Source organism: Hemicordylus capensis, chromosome 6 (assembly GCF_027244095.1).
Source record: "Hemicordylus capensis ecotype Gifberg chromosome 6, rHemCap1.1.pri, whole genome shotgun sequence".
Lineage (NCBI taxonomy): Eukaryota > Metazoa > Chordata > Lepidosauria > Squamata > Cordylidae > Hemicordylus > Hemicordylus capensis.
Window position 1 is genome coordinate 88421360 of NC_069662.1, and position 20847 is coordinate 88442206.

The following is a 20847-nucleotide window of genomic DNA, read 5'->3' on the forward strand; positions in this document are numbered from 1 at the left end:
CCAGATGTAAGTCACAGGAGGAGGGAGAGTTCAAATCCTTTCACCCACACACATCTCTTTTGCTGTTAAATTTGCATCCCCCCCATCCCCTGCTTTCTCTGTACATGATTGGAATAGTTCCCTGTCTAAACACTCTGCTAACATCCTGACTAAATTTAATAGAGGAAGTCCTATGGAAATGTAGTAGTCCTTTATTGTAGTCCTGAGTAGTACTATTGGGTGATTTAGACAGGATGTCAACACTGAATGGCCATCCTCATTTCCAGTTTGGCTCAACACTTCACAGGTTCAAATGATAAATGAAAACCAGCAATTATGATTATAATGTCTGGATCATATTGCATTACTTCACCCAAAAATATTTGGCTAGAGAATGTAGCAGGAGTAAAGAGAGTATTTGGGACACTGAGGAAAATTCATAAGTTTGTCAGTGGTCCAAAAAGCATACTGGAAGGCTTATCATTCCAGCAAAACCATTTAACTACTTGACATTTGGGAGCTATTTCAAAACAACAGACAAAATTCAATGTATCATATATATATACATATATATGCTATCCAGGACTGGGAGTCACAGGGAGCAGTTCCTGCTTGAAGACCTAAGAAGAGTAGCTCAGAGTATTCTGAAAAACTGCAGCCGGACCCAAGAAAGATACATAGAGCAATGCTGAGTTGTTCCAGAGGGATTCTTGTCTGTTGGAAAACAGGTTGTGATGATGCATAGGCTCTTGAGGGAGGAGAAAAAAGGTTAAGTAGTCAGATTCTCACAGTGTCAAAGAGGACAATCTCAAAAGCAAAAGAAACATCTGAGGGACAGGAAGGTTTTTCATTTTCTTGCTGTCTGAGCTTTTAAAAGATTTCTCATCCAATTTAGCTATGGCATTGTGCTTAGGGTCCATGAACCTCCTCTCTTTTTTATTTCATTTGTTCCAGACATGTACTAAGAAGCTAAGTAAAATACAGAAATGAAGACGTTGTTTTTAAAACACAAATATTTTCTAGGCCTCTTTTTAACAATTCATGTAATCAAACTGAAAAATGATAAATCAATTTTCACTTATAAAAACGAAATGTCTGGATTGTTGATGCTGAGGGGAGTTAGTGAAATCATCTAACTTCCCTCAACATTAATCAGGCAAATAAAAATGGCATCCAGACCACTTACTTTTGCCTACAGCCAATAGTCATTACTCCCCACAGACTAGCTCTTCCGCTTACCATCCAGCTAGCATCTTGTCAAATCTGACTGCAAGATTAGGTTTTTGTATTCTGAATTCAACATTGCAATCCATAAAGTGCATAAAGACGACCCACCTGAAACCTAGGGGGTTTGAAAACCCTAGACCCCCTGCTGTTGTTAGACTACAACTACCATCGTCCTTCAGCCATTGTCAGTGGAGATTATGGGAGTTGTAGTTTAACACAGCTGGGGATCCAAGGTTGAGAACCCCTGCAACAAACAGGAAGGGTGATCACTTTGAGATGTTTTATGAATCCTTGTTAGAATCCTTGTTTACAGTTTTCACAGTTCTCAACCTTTTTCTCCAAAACACAGCGGGGGGGGGGGGAATGTAGTCTTAGATTCTTTTTTTGAATATAATATGTAAGGCATATCATAAGAACATAAGAAAAGCCCTGCTGGATCAGGCCCATGGCCCATCTAGTCCAACATCTTGTTTTACGCAGTGGCCCAACAGATGCTGCTGGAAGCCTACAGGCAGGAGTTGAGGGCATGCCCTTTCTCTTGCTGTTACTCCCCTGCAATTAGTATTCAGAGGCATTGTGCCCCTGAGGCTGGAGGTGGCCTATAGTCCTCAAACTAGTAGCCGTTGATAGACCTCTCCTCCATGAAGTTATCCAAACAAACCTCTCTTAAAACCATCCAGGTTGCTGGCTGTCCCCACATCTTGTGGCAGAGAATTCCATGAGAATTTTCTATCCTGTACCTAGACCAGATATCTAGGGCAAAAATCACCTCCCTGCAGGACCACTGAAGCGCTATTTGTCTGCAGCTCATAAGTGCTTTGCACAGAACACTGCCACTCCATTAGTCAGGATGTCAGTCACTGATTCAGAAGAATTTTGTGCGTGTGATTAGTCAATAAAATATAATTTTATTTTTAAAAATTGCTTCTACTAATGCAAAAATTATTCTGTGGACAATGAGAATATTGTCCAGAAATTGGCAACACATGCTATTTAGTATGTCTGAAGAAAACAATATTTGTGTATTCTTGCATTTTACTATGACCGTATTACAGAACATTAATATGTTTTAAACCACTTGCAAAAACCTAGTGGCTTTTAATTCGGTTCTTTTAAAACTTCTGCTTCCATAGCAGAAGATATCAAAAGCACTGTTGCCTTTATTGTATTTTTTATTTAGACACGGCTGAAGTACATCACTGAACTACACATGTCCCCCAAAATGTACCAAAGGAGCACAGAACTGTGTTCTGTTAAGAAATCAAAGAGATACCAGAGTGGAGGTAAGCAAAGCGAAAGAATCACTTCTACAAGGTCCAGGAGTATCTTCTTTCATAGATTATTTTTGCTATGCCATCTAAAAAAAAACCCACACGCTTTCTACCTAGCAGTGCAATTTCTACAAGAAAATACTATATTTTTCATTATTATTTTTCAAAAATATTAATTCCCAAATTCTAATAATTTCATGCACAATAGTGAACTGAAGTGTAGTATGGCACACACTAGCAGACAGCTAACGCTGCAGTCACTAAATAAGAACTTCCAGTTATTTTGAACACATTTCATGCTTTCTATTACTTCCTCCACTGAGCTTAGAGCACTAGCCTGGTCTTACAACCAGCCTGTGAAAGTAGACAACACAGAAGCCTAATTCAGACATTATGCTGTACAAGTGTACAGTTGTCTGTACGCTCATACATGTGCTTATGTGAATGACTGCTCATTTTAATAGTGAACCTGGATACATGTACTTCTCTACTTGTGTTCAACATAACATATGAATGACTGTACCTGTGTACAGATCTGTACCTGTGTATGCTACACTTGTTGTATGAGTGTTGAACATAATGTGTGAACAGCCTAGAAAGAAATGTGTTCAAGGCCAATCAGTGAGCTGCATGGCTGAGGAGGGCTTCAAGCCTGGCTTTCTCATTCACAACATCACACTGGTTCTCTGAATGAAAGTGATGAATAAACTGTGGCCTAATGAATGGACACACAATGGAATCAGTAACACAGGTTCTTCTGGTTGAACAAACAGAACTCAACCAAAAGGAGAAAATTGAATCCAACTTCCTTAGGGTGTCTTATTCTAGTAACCTGGCTATGAACGACCCTACTTTCCACTTTATCATGTCTGCGTAAATACTGGTGCCACAGTTCCTTCATCAGCTCTGTTCAGAGACACTGTTCATTCTGCCACTAGTTCATAGTGAGAGAGCTAGCCCTCTTCTCTGCCTGTGCTGCAGATGTCAGCCCCAACACAGTGGCTCACCCATGGAAGAGCAGGGCATAAGCATTGGCCCCATATGAGCCCAAACTATGTCCTCGTTTCTTCTGAGCTTGGAAAGCCTCCATGGCTCCTAAGAATTGTGCAAACCCTGTAGTGATGCTGCTCCCATTGGGAATAATTGGAGCAGTGTCACCACAGTGGTGAGTCAGTTCTTAGGAGTCAGAGAGGTTCTCCAAGCTTGGGAGAAGAGAGGATACAGTTTGGACTCACATGGAGCCAGCATGCACTCCCCACTCTTCCAAGAGTAGTGTGCTGCATTGTATATGAATCAGTGCCAACAAGTGGCCTTTCGGGCATATACCATATTGTCACATGCTCCTATCTGCCACTGGCTAGTATAGTGTAATGGCTAAGAGTGTGACTTGTTTCAGTCATGACTGTTTCACTGCCGTTCAGCCATGGGCTCACTAAGTGGCCTTAGGCACTATTGTCTCATCCTCATTCCTCCATTTGCCACACAGGAATACTAATATTGGCCTACAGTACATGGGTAGTGTAAGGATTATTATGATTACATATGAAGTGCTTTGAACACTTGAAATACATTCTACAAATGTGATGCATTTATTTTACATAAATGTTTAGTGTTGTTACTTGTTTATGTACTTAATAAAGCATCCATCTACCACAGCAAATGGTATTACTGTTGATAAATGTTGTGGGATTTAGTTGTGGAAACACACCAAACACTTGTGCACCCAGGGAGCATGAGCAGTTTTACAGCAAATATATATGTGGGTCTTATGGATGGAGTTGGGACCTATATATGTAAGTAAAGGACTATAAGATAATTACTACCATTAGTCTTAAATACAAACCCATGTTTAAAGATATGCACAGAAAAAAGATATGTACAAAAATCCAATTAAAATGACAGAACTGAAGCTGGAAGCAAAATTAATAATGTGCATTCAATATAAGATTATCGTGGGCAGAGGATGCTACTTAGAAATGATATTAAGTGCATGGATAGCATAATACAGTTTTAATAAATGAACAGTTCTCCTTCTTGTAACTACATTTTTATTATGTAGAATAGTTCTTAATTTATACATCTGAGTCAAGAAAAGAAATCTTTAATATTGGCTTTTTTTTAGCATTTCTTCCCCTTGAGAACATTCCCTTGATCTTTTGATACAACAGTTAGATAAAACTCTCCTACTGAGCAGCAGTACCAGTGAACAGAGAATCACTGGCAAATATCAATAGCTAATCTGTCATTTTTTAAGAAATAGTCCTACCACCTAGATTCCCAGTCAGCTATCTGAAAAAAGGCTGCAGTTATAAGTCATTTACCTGTAGTCCTAACAAATAATGTGGAACAACCTTAACTTCTTTGTGCTTTTCAGCTCTAACTAGAAGGCATTACAGTGCTGACTGAAAACATTTGCATTACAGTCACTGAAATGCATACTATTAACTCACAATGAAATGAGCTCAGTCAGGAGATAAACACTTTTGGGACTTCTTTTCCATCTGTTGTGAAGTGTTTGAGCACCCAGATTGAAAATATCTGCAATACGATGGTCATCTGAATGTACTGCCACAGATCCAAATCCTGCATTAGCATGCCACTCTATGTGCTTAAAAAAGATTGAGTGATTTTCCTCATCATGCCAGCCAGAATAGTTCCACTGAAATTGTTAGGCAATGCTTACCTTTTAATTTTAATGGGGAACAACCCCATTTAATTCTCCTCATCATGCCAGTCACTATGGCTATGTACACAACTGGAGGTGAGGCAAAACGAATGGAGTCAATAGTAATAGTTTTGTATATTTAAAAATGGGGGGGGGAGCTGGATGTTACTTTTAGTTTCCCATTCAGTGCAGCTGGAGGGAAAATGACCCCCAAACAATCAGAGCATACAGTGCAATTTACAGAAACCTATGAAGGGATGGGAGCCACCTAATGGTGCAGCGGGAAAATGACTTGACTAGCAAGTCAGAGATTTCCAGTTCAAATCCCGCTGGTATGTTTCCCAGACTATGGGAAACACCTATATCGGGCAACAGTGATATAGGAAGATGCTGAAAGGCATTATCTCATACTGCACGGGAGGAGGCAATGGTAAACCCCTCCTGTATTCTACCAAAGACAATCATAGGGCTCTGTGGTTGCCAGGAGTCGACACTGACTCGACGGCACACTTTACCTTTACCTTTATGAAGGAATGGGAAGGGAAACACCACCAGGCAACTGAGGTACTTAAGGTTGAGGAATACAAGCAGCATGGAGCTTAGATTTCAAAGGTTTATTACCTTTTTTCCTTCTCTGGGTCAGCTTCACCCCACTATTGAGGTGGAGGCTAAACTCCCAGCATCATGTAATGGTTTGTGGTTCTACAATCTTTTGACAGCCAGCACATCTCATCTGAAACAATCACAAAACTGTGAAAAGTGAGGCAAGTGAAAATGGGATGCATTTGGGCACATGCTAAAGTGGTCCCGTACCTAAGTCCTGGCTATCCAATTTTTAGTGGCCACTATTTGGCCAACTTCCAAAATCTGCAGTGACAAAGAGAAACTAGAAGGGGAAAAATTGGGCACACAGTATGCACTATTATCCCATCCTATGTTAAGGACATAGGGCCTGTACTTAAATGTGTGGTGCCTTATGGGCTGACCACATGAAACCCAGTGCCAGTTCAGAAGCAATGCATGGCATGAGGCTTCGTGAAAGCAGCTTACTTTGGGCTAGTGCCTGCACATGCTGACTGAATGGACCTTCAAACCCTTCAAAGACCTTCAAACATTCAAACTGAATGGACCTCCTCAATGGCCATGAGAAGATAATGCAGCAAAATGAGATGGTGGGAACTGGAGGTGATAAGAGTAGACTCTATAAAACTTCATATTGTAAGTGGCAGTTGCAGTTTATAAAATGACCCCCCACATAAAAAACCAACACATCCAGTGAAAGGCTCTTGTGTAGCCTTGTGTAACCAAATTGGGTGCAGTTGTAGGGACACAAAAGGACACCTCAACAGCATAGTTTGTGATGATGTCATCCACCCCAATTCAAGATGGTGGATACATAAACATTTGAGGGCAAACTTGTGAACCGCCTAACTGATTTTAACCAAGTTTGCCACAGGTGTAGGGACACATAAGGACACCTCAATGGCGTAATTTGTGATGATATCATTCACCCCAATTCAAGATGGGAGATGTGTGAACATTTGAGGCTCAGTGTGCCAAGTTGTGAACTGCCTAACCAATTTGGGACCAAACTTAGTCCAGTTGTAGGGATAGTGAAAGGAAGTAGGCAGATTAGTCCTTAACAGAACAACTTGTTATATTTTCCAGCATTGTACTCCCTCTAAAAAGATGCAGGAATGTTGCAGTAATATTTTGTAATATAAATATTTGCTGTAGAATATTTCTTTTATCTGGTTAATTTAATCTATGTAATTCTTTGGTCCTTGTCCTAGATTCCAGCTAAGGAATGTATTTCACTCTGGGCCTTTTTCATTTACAGGAGGATTTTTTAAAAATCTAATTTGCTTTCCTATGTAAATAGTTTTCCTCTCATTACAACAACTGACAGTAGCCCTCTGCAAACGCACTTCTCACTAATTGGTCTTAGGAATTATTGTTTATGTTTATTCTGCCTTGGCTTTTAATTTTATGTTCAACATAACTGGTGGTAATTGAAGCCAATTAGTAGGTCAAACTGTTGTTTTGTTTTTAAACACAGCTTTCAAATATTTATCATTTTAACATGGGTTAGAAGGGGGGAAATATAATGCTTGCTATATGACCTTTAAATTGTTGGCCATGCTGCAGTCTTTCAGTGGTGCAGATGTTTATCTCCAGGCAACACATTTACATTCAAGTGCCTTTTCTGTGGTTCCTAGATTCTCTCCTGATAAGCTAAATACCAGCCTGGGCTACTATTCCTATGTACAGGACATGGAAGAGACATTGTTGAGCTTCTTATCTTATAGTAGTGGACTGTAGCTGTAACAAGACTTTAAAAATATATCCTTTTTAAATGTGGGCTGAACATCAACTGATAAAAATAAAAATCCCTACTAAAGAAGACACATAGCCATGACCATTTTTCTGCCTGTGACTAAGATAGGGTAAATATGTTTGTGCTAATGAATATTTTAAATAAGCAATTCATTTCGCCCTCATTTTCTACTCTACTGTAATCCCTGTGCCATTTACTTGAAATCAATGGATGGAAGCAGGAATGGGCTCGCCCCCACTGATCCCCATCCTGACCACTACAAGTGGATCAAGTCATTTGTGCAGAGCTGATGCACATTTTAGCTGTAAGCTTTTGCCTAAAACGAATGCTTTTCAAGATGTTTTTGTGAATCAGATGTTTTGAAGATACAGTAATCAAGTTTTTCCCAGTTCATCCAATGTGAAGAAATTTTTATCTACATGAATGGGGTTAATTGTATATATGTGTCATAACAATACAGGTAGACCTCATTATCCGCAGATTCCATATCGCGGATCTGCAGTCGGGAAAAAGACACCTGACCTCGGCATACATGAAAAAAGGGGGGAAACCATGCCGACCTCACATATCCGCAGGTAGGAGGTGGCCAGAAGGTCATTTCTGGCCGCCATTTTCTTCGACCTAACCAAAAAATGACTCCTGTCTTTATAAAAAATAGGGGGGACACCATACCAATTTGGGCTGATTTGGGGGCACAGCATGACTCAGGGGGAGCAGCAGAGCAAGGTAAGCAGCTCCCTCTATGAAATTTGGCTGATTTTCGGCCAACCTGGAACTTAAGCCCTGCGATCCCATAGGATAATTTACTCAATAGTCGCAGTTTCCATATCTGTGGCTGCAGCCCGGAACAGAACCCCTGCGAACATGTCCACCTGTACATCAAAAGAAGGAACAAACAAGGCTGTATGTCCTAGCTCAGGGTTTCTTAACCTCAGGCCCCCAGATGTTGATGGACTACAACTCCCATCACCCCCATCCCCATCATCCCCCAGCCATCATCCCCAGCCCCAGAGTTGTTTACTCTGCAGCCATAAAATATTTTAAGATTTTTTTTAAAAAAAATGTAAATTCAGATAGATGTCAGGATGTCTAAGATATCTCAACCTGGCTCTGCGGCAGCTTAACACTTGCTACCATTGAAGTGCATTTGCCACCTTGTTGCCCACTCTCCCAGTTTAGAGAGATCTGTTTAGAGCTCCTCTCAATCTCTTTTGGATTTCACTACCCTAAATAGTTTGGTGTCATCTGCACATTTGGCCACCTCACTGCTTACCCCAAGTTCTAGATCATTTATGAATAAATTAAAAAGCACAGGTACCAGTTCAGATCCCCAGGGAACCCCACTTCACTCAATGATTGCACACACACACACACACACACACACACACACACACACACACACACAGAATTGAGGAGGGCACAAAAGGGGCAAAGTGGGCAAGCTGAGCCCCACACATTAGATTTCTGAAGCAGAAATGGGGGCAGGGGGGCAAGCCACTTTTCTGGAGGGGGTGCTTGCCACCCCTGGCACTCCTCTGGAGCTGCCCTTGCTTTCATCACTGCATTAAATTCAGTGACAGCCCAAGAAACTTTGCTGCCTAACGTAGAGCACCAAATGATGCTGCCTTTTTACTAATAACAGCACATCCGCATTTTCCTCCTTCTTTTGACTCATTCCCATTTCCTTCATATTCTCCAGAGTTGAAATATTCTCTCCACATTTGCTGAGGGGTACACATGTGAAATTCAGGGCTTCCAATTAATTCTTTCTCTGTATATACTTGTAAGGATACCAAGCAAGGATATTAAGCAATTCATTTGCAAGTGAGTAATCAAGCAAGTGTGACAAATGTCCCAAATCTGCTGCTTGAAGTGGCCCTCTTCATTCTGCTTCATGGAAGGGCCACCCACTGATTAAGTCAGATTCAAATAAGAATGCTAACTCCATGAACAAAATATTTCTCCATATAAGAGCTGCTAGGTCCAGCCTGTGAAAGAGGTTTTGTTTTGTGTAACTTTAAGAGTTATACAGAAAGGTCCACCAGGTACTGCTTCTCCCATCACTTCAGTGCTTAAATGCTAAAAGCCACAGCTTTGGGAATTCTCCCTTCTAGGCCAGACTTAACGGTACAGGCTCTCTCACTCAGGGCCTTGACCTTGTAGCCTTATTCCATATCAGTGCCTGTGATGTTGTACCACACTAAATGGCATGGAAAACCTGAAATAAGGCATGTGTGTGTGTGTTTGTGTACACACACACACACACAAATGAAATGCAGTTATGCATTACAAGATTCTTCTAATGTAGATCCTTTGTTCAAAGTTACTATTAAGTCAGAGAAAGTCACAATCTTATTATCAAAACACCTATTATATAGCAATACAAAGCTACATATAGCAATACCAACCGCAAATTATAGCAATACTCTGCTACAAATTTGGTTAATAATATAAAACGCTAAAAGGCAAAGGACACCCACTTATTTCTAAGCAATTTATCACTCATATATATTAGTCTACTGGTTAGAACTCAGAACGATTGTGAAAGAGCATGCATTTTAAATGATTTTAAAAAAAACTCTTATAAAAACCAACAGGAATGCTATTAAAATATATCTGGTATTATGTGTTTCATTAAAATATTTCGATGCCACCTTTCTGCAGGCAGCACATAAATAACTATGTATACAAAGACACAATTTACAAGCTGTTGCTTATATACGGGGTACCTTTTTTTGCCAAATTTATGCCATATTTTCCTTTTACTAGCTCATTTAATCTCTTCTGTTCTATTATGTTTGCAAAACCCACCAAACGTAGAAATGTACAGCTAGACTTGGGCCCTGAGGCCTGAGGATCAAGATGGCAGGCTGGCTTTGGTTTCCCTGGGGACAACAGAGCCAGAAGGGTGATTGGACACAGTGACCTGTCTGCATGAGATGAGACAAAAACAGGAGGGCTGTAATACTGATGAACTAACCTGTCACTCACAAACTCAGGTCTTGGGGGAAGACAGAGGGGGAGGGGGAAGAAGTTACAGCCAAGATTGTAACTGAGCAAACAGGGAAGAGAACATAATAATTAAAAGAATTAGATGTCACACTTCGGAAAAGTAAGATGGAGTACGGACCAGGAGAACGCTCCATTTAATCTATGTAAAAGGCTGAAAAAGATGAAGAAACGATAACAGGTGCTGTGGTAGGGAATGTTTGCGAGGTTGCTGCATCTGTCAAGAATCAGCGTTTCATTCCAAACACCCTGGTTATGAATCAAAATCACAATGAGCAATGAGCTTCTAAATCTTGACATGCTGGGCAAGGAGGCTGTTCTTCAGAGTACTTGGCTGCTTAATTGCTTGCTGGGTGGTGGGGGTGGAATCCAGAGGGAAGTTAAACAAGCAATTTTGCACCTCTCATCCAGTTTGCTCTACTGCTAGGCACTGTAGTTTGTTTGCATTGTAGCTGTTTCTACTAACCCCCTGCCACTGACCAGTGGACCCAGTTTGGAAAATGGTGCTTGGGAACAGCTACATATCCAGATGAAATGATCAGGAAACACTTTTAATGAAATTTGTAAGCTGGCTTAGTTTACAATCCTTTTAAAATCAGCCCTTCCACTTGTAGTATTCCAGGATCATATTCAGATTTGCATTTGAGTTGCAAGTAACTGTTTAGTGTTTCTGAGCTCTATTTGTACAGTCATTTTTACACACACTTTTGGCAGATCTCATTGTGCCCGTTCACACTTTATAATTTAGCAGTTATTCAAATGGATGTTAAGAAAGTAGCAACGTGTCCAGAAATATTGAAAATGCATGATCAACTTTAATAACTGACTTTTTTTAGTTACATAGTGCAAATGTTTAGAAAACTTTTTTTCCTGCCACATGTTCTATCTGTGAAAGAGGCACTTGATAAAAATGGGTGAATAAAAACTGCAAAGATTTTACTGATTTGGAGTAGTTAAAAGTGTGTCTGTTTAATTTTGAGAGAAGTCACCCATAATGTGGACAATGCTGTTCAATATTAAATTCACTCCCAACATCAGCTAAGCAATTATAATTCCTGGGAAATGTAACATTCTTATTTTCATCAATCTGACTAAAATAGGGCAGCTGTTTTTGTTTTTTTAAAATGTCTTATGTCTTTAAATACAAGCGATATTTTTCACCCAACACATAGGGGGAAACAAAAGCTGGGTATTAAAATTAGATAGCAAATGTTAACTGTATTTACTGTTTATCTTTTGTTAGCATACAGTTATTTCTTTTTAAGAAAGACTGAAGCAACTAAAGTGCTACAAAGATTCTTCTGCACCTATATAGGCATGTACACATTGGGACAGAACACATACTATGTTCACATATACGTGTCAATTGAACTGTATACACAAATAGATGAAACAGGTATCTCACCTGCATATTTACTTGCAATGACAAGCAATAAGATGAATAATAGTTTTACACTTCAGGCACGCTCTGCACCTGCCTAAAAGTCCTATATCATTTTCTTTTAAGTGTTCAGTTTGAATAACCTAGCTATTTTTCAGAGTCATTTTGCCAACCTTTTATTAATTAAAGCAATGATGTTTCTGTATCAAATGTTCTCTCATCCAAATTCCCCTGTCAAGGTTGCTTTCATTAAAAAAACTCCCCCAAAAAAACAACCCAGCAGATAAAATAGCTACTTTAAACTTCGTTGTGTGCTAAGGAAAAAGTTGTACTAAAGAGAATCTCACAAATCTCACCAGTGTCAAACCATTCACTTCACACTTTTTAATAAAATGTACATATGTAAATATGTAAACAATTATATAGTTATAGTAATACTTCTAGTATGTATGCAGTCTTATACTGAACAGGTTTTCACAAAAGACATTAACATCTTAATATTTTCATGTACATTTTCAGATTGCCTTAATATTTTATAACTAGACACCTGCCAACCAACACTGGTCATCAACATGTTTGAGAATGCTTTTGATACAAATATATATCACTCCGATTTTGTAAAAGATTTACAGCAATGCCAGCTTATGATAAACATGTTACTGACATTTTCCATCTCAAATGTAGGACTGAAGGCTCTGATATTAATAAACCATGGGCTCTGTGAGACTTCTGTGTTTCACTATAACTTAAGTTTTTATTTTTAAAAATAATCCTTAAAATGCCTATTTTCTTCTACCTGTTTATTCTTATTTAAGAAACACAAATACGGCAGCATCAGTTGAATACATCCTAGAGCCACTGAAACATATGAAATACGAACTTTTAAGAATTCGCAAATTTCTTTTTATCTTCCTCTGACATACAAATTAGTAGTTAATGAGAAGGTGGTGAGTGCTTAAAATGTTGTTGGCAAATGTAAAGGATGCCCCAGTCCCTCTTCCTTTTGCTACTCCAATTGCAAACAGTCCTATCCCCTCTGCAGCAGGTTTCTCTCATCACTTCAGGTTATAATTTGGAGCCAAACGAAAAGACAATGATTCTTTTTTATCATCTGGTAAGGAAACACCAAACGCAATACCATGTATAAAACACTGAGACACAGAGACTACGCAGACTTCTCAGAACAAAACCAAAACCAAATGAAACATCAAGAGAAGGACTCACACTGACCCATTTGGAAGACAAAGACGGCAAAACGGAAAAGCTCTAAAAAGCAGCTTGTGAGGCCTCTGAGAGATGTCCTTCTGGCATTTCATCACAGCAGCCCCAGACCACTTTCACCTCCCTGGATACAGCAAAGGGAGAACTAAACAGAGCTGTTTATTAGAGCTGTTGTGCTGGATTGCATTAGGAAACACAAGCAGACCACCTGGACCTTTCAGATTGTGGCAGTGTGTTTAATTTGCAAGCTGCCCCTCTGCAGCAGCAGCAGCAACAGCAGCAGCAGCAGCCAGGACTCCTACATTTACTAAGCTCAGTCACACATTATCTGGGTTAGGAGGAAAGGAAAAGAAAGCAAAATCCACATGCTACATAGCAGAAGAATACAGTCAATCCACAAAGAATACATAAAACAGAAACCATTACTCCCCATGTAAACATTAGACACACTTTTTTTACACTTCATGTGTTCTACTCGCATTTATTTGAGCCCAAAACATACAGATAAATTAGTACAGAGGTTTAGCTCAACCTAACCATTCTCAACTGGATTTAAAACAAAAACAAAAGCAGGATGGCATGCTTTTTAAAACCAGTGATTCTCCTGGCCAGATTAATGTGGCCTTTTGTTGCCTTTTTTCTCTCTTTCCACTTTCTGCTCCACACTTGCTAGTAGCTGAAGCTAGACAGAAAGATGGTACTGTAAATATGAATTATGTGAATCATATGGTTAGACTCTTGTGGGGAGGGGGGGATAAAAGGGGAGTTGAGAAATGGCTGACTCCATACCTGACCAATTACAGCTTGCATGGTCCCCGTGTCCTGCTGAGCTGAAAGATCGCAATCCATCATATGTAGTCTTTGAAAAAGAGAATGGGGGATTCTGGCATGCATCTGTCAATCAACTTCTGCACTCCCAACCATCACCAAAAGCAGGTGGGGGGAGAGAAAAAAGTCAAGCTGCTCCACCAAATAGGATGAAACAGTCATGTGACCTTCAGCACTCTCTCGCACACATACATATACTTCCATATAACCTATGAATTTTCTGCAGATATGAAATGACATTGACAAATACCCGATACCAAATAAATAAAGTGAGACAAACAGCTATTCATCCAAGACAGAACTCTTGCTGCAACCGGCAGCCTCAAGATTGAAGAATCCTAACAAGTTTGTGGCTTGATTTTTAAAAAGCCGAAACTTTCCCAATAAAGACCTATGATTTTATTTCCTCGTGTTCCGGTCTGAGAGGTAATCCTTTGCTTCCTTCTGAGTCTCCCCCCACCCAGCCCTCATTAGGCATCTTTTCCCTATTGTTTGCATCACGCTACTTTGATTTCCTCATTCTCTCCTGTGAAGTTTCTTTGTTTACTAAAAGATCCACTGCACTCTCATAGCTATGTGCATGTAATTATAAACCTATTTAAAAAGCAAATTACAGAAGTTAAGAATGTGCAGGGGGTGGGAAGCTTTGAAACTGTTATGGGTAACTAAAAGTTTAACATGTGCATTCCATTACACCTTCCAGTGACAAACATTTCCTGTCTGAACTGAGATGAGCACTCCAAATATAAAATATTCAAACTATGTAAATCCTGCTTGCAGCATGCTTTCCATTTTGAAGGTTTGTGGAGTTTTGGTTCATTCGCTGCTCCACTGAACTGACATATACTGTTGTAACTTATGATGGCAAATATTACCATTTTCCCCCACCACTACTCCTTAAAGGAAGCAGTTTGTTTCCTATTTTGTCCCTTTCCAAGTTAAGATTTCCACAAATATCTAAGACTAGTAGTCTTGTCAAAATAGTTCACACATCTGTCTCCAAAACCTAAGTGTCACAATGAACAGCATTTCAGAGTATTGATTGCTGATAAATTATTGCCTCTAGTTGCTGACGGGTGACATTAATGTAACCTAGTAGCATTTTAAGCACATGAGGATGAATACAATAATCTGGCAATACAGCTGTTCAGAAAATGAACTGTATACCAGTTAATGCATCGGCGCAGGACAGGGTAGCTAACTGACAAGCGGGTTTTTTCAATATCCACATGGTCAAATAGAAAAATAAGTAAAAGTCACTGGAGGGAAATGGCTCATGATCTGGACTTTTCAGAGAAGGGGGGATCCATTTGTTAGAGCGTAAATGCTATAGAGGAAGATGTAAAATATATGTGAATGAAGTAACAGGTGCCTGAAGCATTCATTAGGGCTTTGGACTTGTGTTTTCTTAAAGAGAAACCACCCCATACCACATGGCAAACTATTTTTTGAAACCTATTACTGTAAGAAGTTCACAAAGTCTTTTTACTGCCACTTCCTTGGAATGCCCTGCTATTTGTCCCTTGAAATGCACTTAAGTGAGCAAACATAATGTGGGAATGGGTAATTTGACCTGTTCTTATTATACTCAGCCCTTGAAACCTCAACATGTGGTGAGATTGGGAGGCCCCCTACCCTCTTCTTGTGCCTTCTTTGCCTACTTCACTGTACATGGAACAAGATGCCTGAACTGGGAGACACACACATTGAAAGGGTCAGGGGAAGAAGTGGAGTGATCCCAAAAGTCTGCTTCCAATCTCGCGATGCACAGGGTGAGTATTGTCTAAATAGGCCTATATTCAGCAGCAGCAACTCCTGTGATTACAGGGGCTGGAAAAATTGCTGCTGAGTCATGAGAATGGTTGTTGACTATATTCATGTCGATATGATCATACTTCACATTTGTCCATATTAACGTTTATTCATGGGCACAAGTAGGACTCTTTTTATGGTCAAAAAACATATTGTGTTAGCTGGTGCGTAAGCTAAGGTTGAGACTGCTCACAAGGAAAAGATGTATTGTCTTTATAACTAACAAAAATGGTTCTACTCTGAGTATGAGACATTTAATTTAATTTTATGTATTTATACTTTTATATCCAGCTCTTCTTCCACAGAGTTCAGAGGACATGGTTATTAGGGATGTCCTTTATGCTGCCACTGGCCGTTCGGCCAGTGCGATGGCCATTCTAGAGGCTGTTGTGCCTGCGCAATTGGCCTCTGCATGGCCTGGGTCACATAGAGGCCAATTACGCAGGTGCGGTGGCCTCCAAAATGGCCACCGCACCAGAGAGAGAAGGCCTGAATGGTCAGAAGAGCCAGCCAAATTGCTGGTGGTGGCATAAAGGGAGGCCAGCAGGGGGAGGGGGACCTCCACAAACCACCACCCCCACCGCTGACGCCTCCAACAAAGTTTTTTTTAAAAAATACTTTAAATTTTTTTTCCCCGCAAAGCCCCCCCCCGACCCGAAGGGGTTCGAGGGGCTGTCAGGCCAAACTGGCCCAGTCCAGGTCTGGTCCGGACTCAAACCAAACCAGACCAGCCGGTTCAGTGCACACCCCTAATGGTTATGTTTATCCTCACAACAACCCTGTGAAGTAAGTTAGGCTGAGAGATAAGTGAAGTCACCCCATAAGTTTCATGGCTGAAAAGGGACTGGAACTTGAGTCTTCGCAATCCTAGTCCAACACTCTAAACACTATACTACATTGGTTCTGAATAGCAATCTACAACATGGGCTTGTGGTGGAAGTGGAATCCATCTCACTTTTCCATGTAATTTTTGTTCCACATTTGTAAGTCTATCTGCTAGTCTGTCCTTCCACCATTTTCCCCTAAACCACTTCATCTGCTCTGTATAAGTGATCATAAAGCTGAGATGAAGGGAAAGGCTTTGTATGTGGGGACGCTCTGGTCATTCAACTGGAAAAGATCCCCAAATGCCCATTCTCCCCTGGAATTGTTGGGGAGGGTCACAGTAGGGATGTGCACAAACTGGTTTGTGCATTCCTGGGTGGTGGTGCCCTTTAAGAGGCAGGGAGGGTGCTCTTACCTGCCCTGCCACTTTCCCCCCACCAGCGCTCTCCCCAAGTGTCAGTGCTTCCTTCTTGACAGAAGGACAGCTCGCACAGCCATTCGGCCTGGAGTGAGGGAGGAGCCTCCTCCCTCAACTCCAGTTCCATGGAGCCAAAACTGCAGCACCAGTGTTCAGATATAATGCTGGTTCTCTAGAACAAAAGATAAGAGTGGTGAAACTCCACTCTGACCAAAGGTTCAGAGGAGAGTTTGGGAAGGGAAACCCTGGGTCCTTTCTCACCCTTAATTCTGTGGACCGATGCCAGAGTGTGTGTGTGTGGCTCTTTAAAGGCAGGGGAAGGTGCACTTACCCCTCCCACCGCTTTTCCCCTGCTGGCACTCCATTTATTCCCCAAAATCCATGGGGCGGCAGCATGCCTCCCTGATGCCCCTTCCCCCATTGTTGGCTGGAAATGAGGAAGTAGAGTGTGCGTGTGCGCCCACTGTTGTACGTGCACACCTGGCACACATGTCACATGTCATGCACGCATGTGATATGCAACGTGAATGGCGCGTGCATGACAGTGGGCGCACGCGCACACTCTACTTCCTCATTTCCGGCCAACAAAGGGGGAAGGGGCAGTAGGGAGGCACGGTACCGCCCCATGGATTTTGAGGAATAAACGGAGCACTGCCTGGGGGAAAGCGGCGGGAGGGATAAGTGCACCCTCCCCCACCCTTAAAGAGCAACACACACCCCCGGCATTGGACCAGCAGAACCACCGGTTCTTCGAACCAGTTCAGAGGCCCATAAAGGGCCTCCGAACCAGTTCCATGCACATCCCTATTCAGATGTGCGGCTTGGGAAACGAGGTGAAGGGACCTCCAGCTTCCTTGTATGTCTAAATTTGGCGACTGTGTCATGGAATCAAAGAACAGAGTTGGAAGGGACCTGGAGTTCTCCTTGTTAGTGCAGGAATCTGCTATAGCACTCCTGACAGATGGCCCTACAGCTTCTGTCTGGAAACCTCCAATAAAAGAGAGCCCACCACTGTAGAAGGCAGATTGTTATACTGTTTGTTGTCAAACATTCCTTACAGTTAGGAAATTCCTACTAATGCCTGCCCTGTGGCATCTTAAAAACTGAGAAATTTATTGTGGCAAACCTCATGGGTTAAAGCCTACTAAGGCAGATATGTGGGAAGAGTTGTTGCCACAGTTAATATGGTAATGGGCAGGTTTTAGCTGTTTCATTTTAACTTAATTTTGTGCTTTTTAAAATATTGATGTTTTCCAGGTTTAGATCATGGCTGACAGCCAGACTGTTATTCATGAATAGTCAACATTGAAATTAATGGGATAAGTACTAATGACTAGAAATGTGCATGAATGACTCGTGCATAGACTGGCGGGGCGGGGAGTGGTTCCCTTAAGGAGTGGTAAGGAGCTCCTTACCTTCTTCGCCCTACCCCGCCACTTTTCTGGGCATGGTGCCTGGTCCCCATCTGGCCACATGGGGCTGTGCTGCCAGCAATGTGTGTGCCGACACCACACAGAGGCTGCAGGGAACAGCCTCCGTGCCACAGTCCTGAGTGGTCAGTTGGGAACCGGCCACTGTGCCCGGAAAGTGGCAGGGCGGGGAGGAACAGGTAAGGAGCTCCTTGCCAGATCTTTAAGGGAACCACTCCCCACCTTATCTACTTGGCTCAAATGCCAGAAACCAAGCAGGTTCGACATTTCCCAGAAGAGGTGCCAAACCGGCTCGTGCACATAATCGTGCACATCATTAATGACAAACCTGTCTCATTGGTTTCAGTGGGTCTGTTCGTGAGTAATCTAATCTGGCTGGCCAACCAATATTTTTATGTATGGTTTTATATGTTTTGTAGCGTGCTCTATAGGTGGAATAAAAATTATAACAAATATCAGCTATCAGGACTTTGTTCTAAAAAAAAATGTGCTTGATCTTATTTTCCTGTTCACTTTGAGAACTGGTTATAGCTAAATAAATGAACAGGTCATTAAACTGAGAAGGATATTTAATTTTTTTTTTTTAAGGTAACATTCCCCCCCCCCCCATTTCAGGGTCTCTTAAGAGCCTCTGGAAAGGAAGCTGCAGGTCTTTAGACAAACTGATTCAGCAGTTGTCTAGTTTCCCTGAAATCTCTTTGAGCCACTACTGAAAATGCTAACTTATAACTTCTTACAGAACTAGCCTGTGTATTCCTTGGTGAATCAAAAGTAAAACAGATCTGCTCTTGCTTCTTACAGCAATAGTACACTAGGGGGACTATTTTTCCTCTGTCTGCAGAGATGGAAGCACAAGGATGTCAGAACAAGCTGTGCTCGTCTCAGAATGTCAGCCCTTTCTCTCACTGGTGCTAGTAGGTTAAATACATAAGGCACAAGCTTTACATTTTTGAAGGTGGGGATACTTTGCACAAAGCTTTAAGCAGATCTCTGTGTGCCATGCCCTACCCAATTGCCTTCTGATGTTCGGTTGTTTTAGAACTAGCTGAGGAGTTTACCCCAGAGACCAAGATTTTACACTTCATGCGGTAAATGAGCAGCCAGTTACTTCACTTGCAGCATTTGATACTATTTCACTTGTTTTAATTCATTCGTAGGTTTTTCTTTAATGTGCATTTTTTCCCTTTGAAGTTCTTCCTGTCTCATGGTACCTTTTTTCTGGGAAGGGTTCCAAGCCGTTACTGTAGAGTAGACAGAGATTCAACAGGTAAAATGTTTCCTTGAACAAAGCCAAAAGCTTTACCTACTGAATTTCTGGCAGGTAGTAAGAGGTGCACACAGTAGCTCTGCTGAGCGGGGGGGCATAATAACTCTACTCATGCACTTTCCCCCCCTCACTTTGATCCAGCATATTTGTTCAAGTACTATTATGTGAACACAGTAATACAATCCACAGCATGAACATGATATGGAGAAATCTATTTGTTTAGTCTATCTAATTATGCCTTTCTACAATGTTTGAGGCAGCATACGACTTTTAAAATCAAAATAAACTTCCAATCATCATCTAAAATGATAAAACATTAAGAACAAATTCAGCAATGATACACAAACAATAGCAGCTGAAAATAATAACTGAGCAAAGACTAAAGGACCCAAGTAACTCAAGGACCCAAGTAACTCAGCTGATTTAAGAAATTCCTTAAATTTCCTTGTTGCATAGATTACTTTGCTCTGTTATGAATGGCCAATACAATAACAGAAAACAAAATGTTTTAACAGCATACCATCTCTGGTTACTTGATTTATAAATAATTCCAGAGATGGCCTTACATTTATTTTCTTAATCTACAGCTGCACATATTTTCTTTCCGGTATCCGTAGGCCCCAATGGATATGAATATAAAATACCTGAGCAATGATGGTAATCATCAACACAAACAAAACCAAATGTGTGTGGAGTAGGGAGTTCACTTCAAACAGTACTGCTGGACAATGCTGCCATAGGGCCATCGGCCTATCCCACATGATTCCATTATTTACACACTATTGGGACAATGTGAGATTTACCCATGGAGAAGAGGCAACCATGGTATTCAGCAAAAATTTGATGCTCCTGTGGGTTTCACTAGGGTATGTCCCAAAAACTGTAAAGAAGGGCATCCTATCAAGATGTCTCAAAATATCAGGTTAGTGTGAGGCTGCCTCTGGAATTATTTATAAATCAAGTCACTGTTCTTTTCTCATAAGTCACAAAGTTATCTGAAATAACACAGCTGGATATGGAGAGAGATGCTGTATTTATTTATTATTTTATTTTATTATTATTATTTTATTTAACATATTTCTATACCGCCCAAAACTTGCATCTCTGGGTGGTTTACAATTAAAATCATTTAAACATTACATCAATTAAACAATTAAAACCATTTGAATATTACTA

The 20847-nt window shown here is 40.9% G+C and overlaps 1 protein-coding gene across 3 annotated transcripts in view; it reads right to left on the minus strand.

Moving 5' to 3' along the window:
* The window catches only part of POU6F2 (POU class 6 homeobox 2), a 559658-nt gene that overhangs the window by 483841 nt on the left and 54970 nt on the right, over window positions 1–20847 (minus strand). The window contains exon 1 of one of the 3 annotated variants that reach the window (XM_053259879.1): window positions 13881–13985. The exons of the other annotated variants lie outside the window; for them this stretch is intronic. Within the exon in view, the coding sequence (XP_053115854.1) occupies window positions 13881–13985 (105 nt within the window). Of the gene's footprint in view, window positions 1–13880; window positions 13986–20847 lie in introns of those variants that run through there. 3 annotated transcript variants of the gene reach the window in all.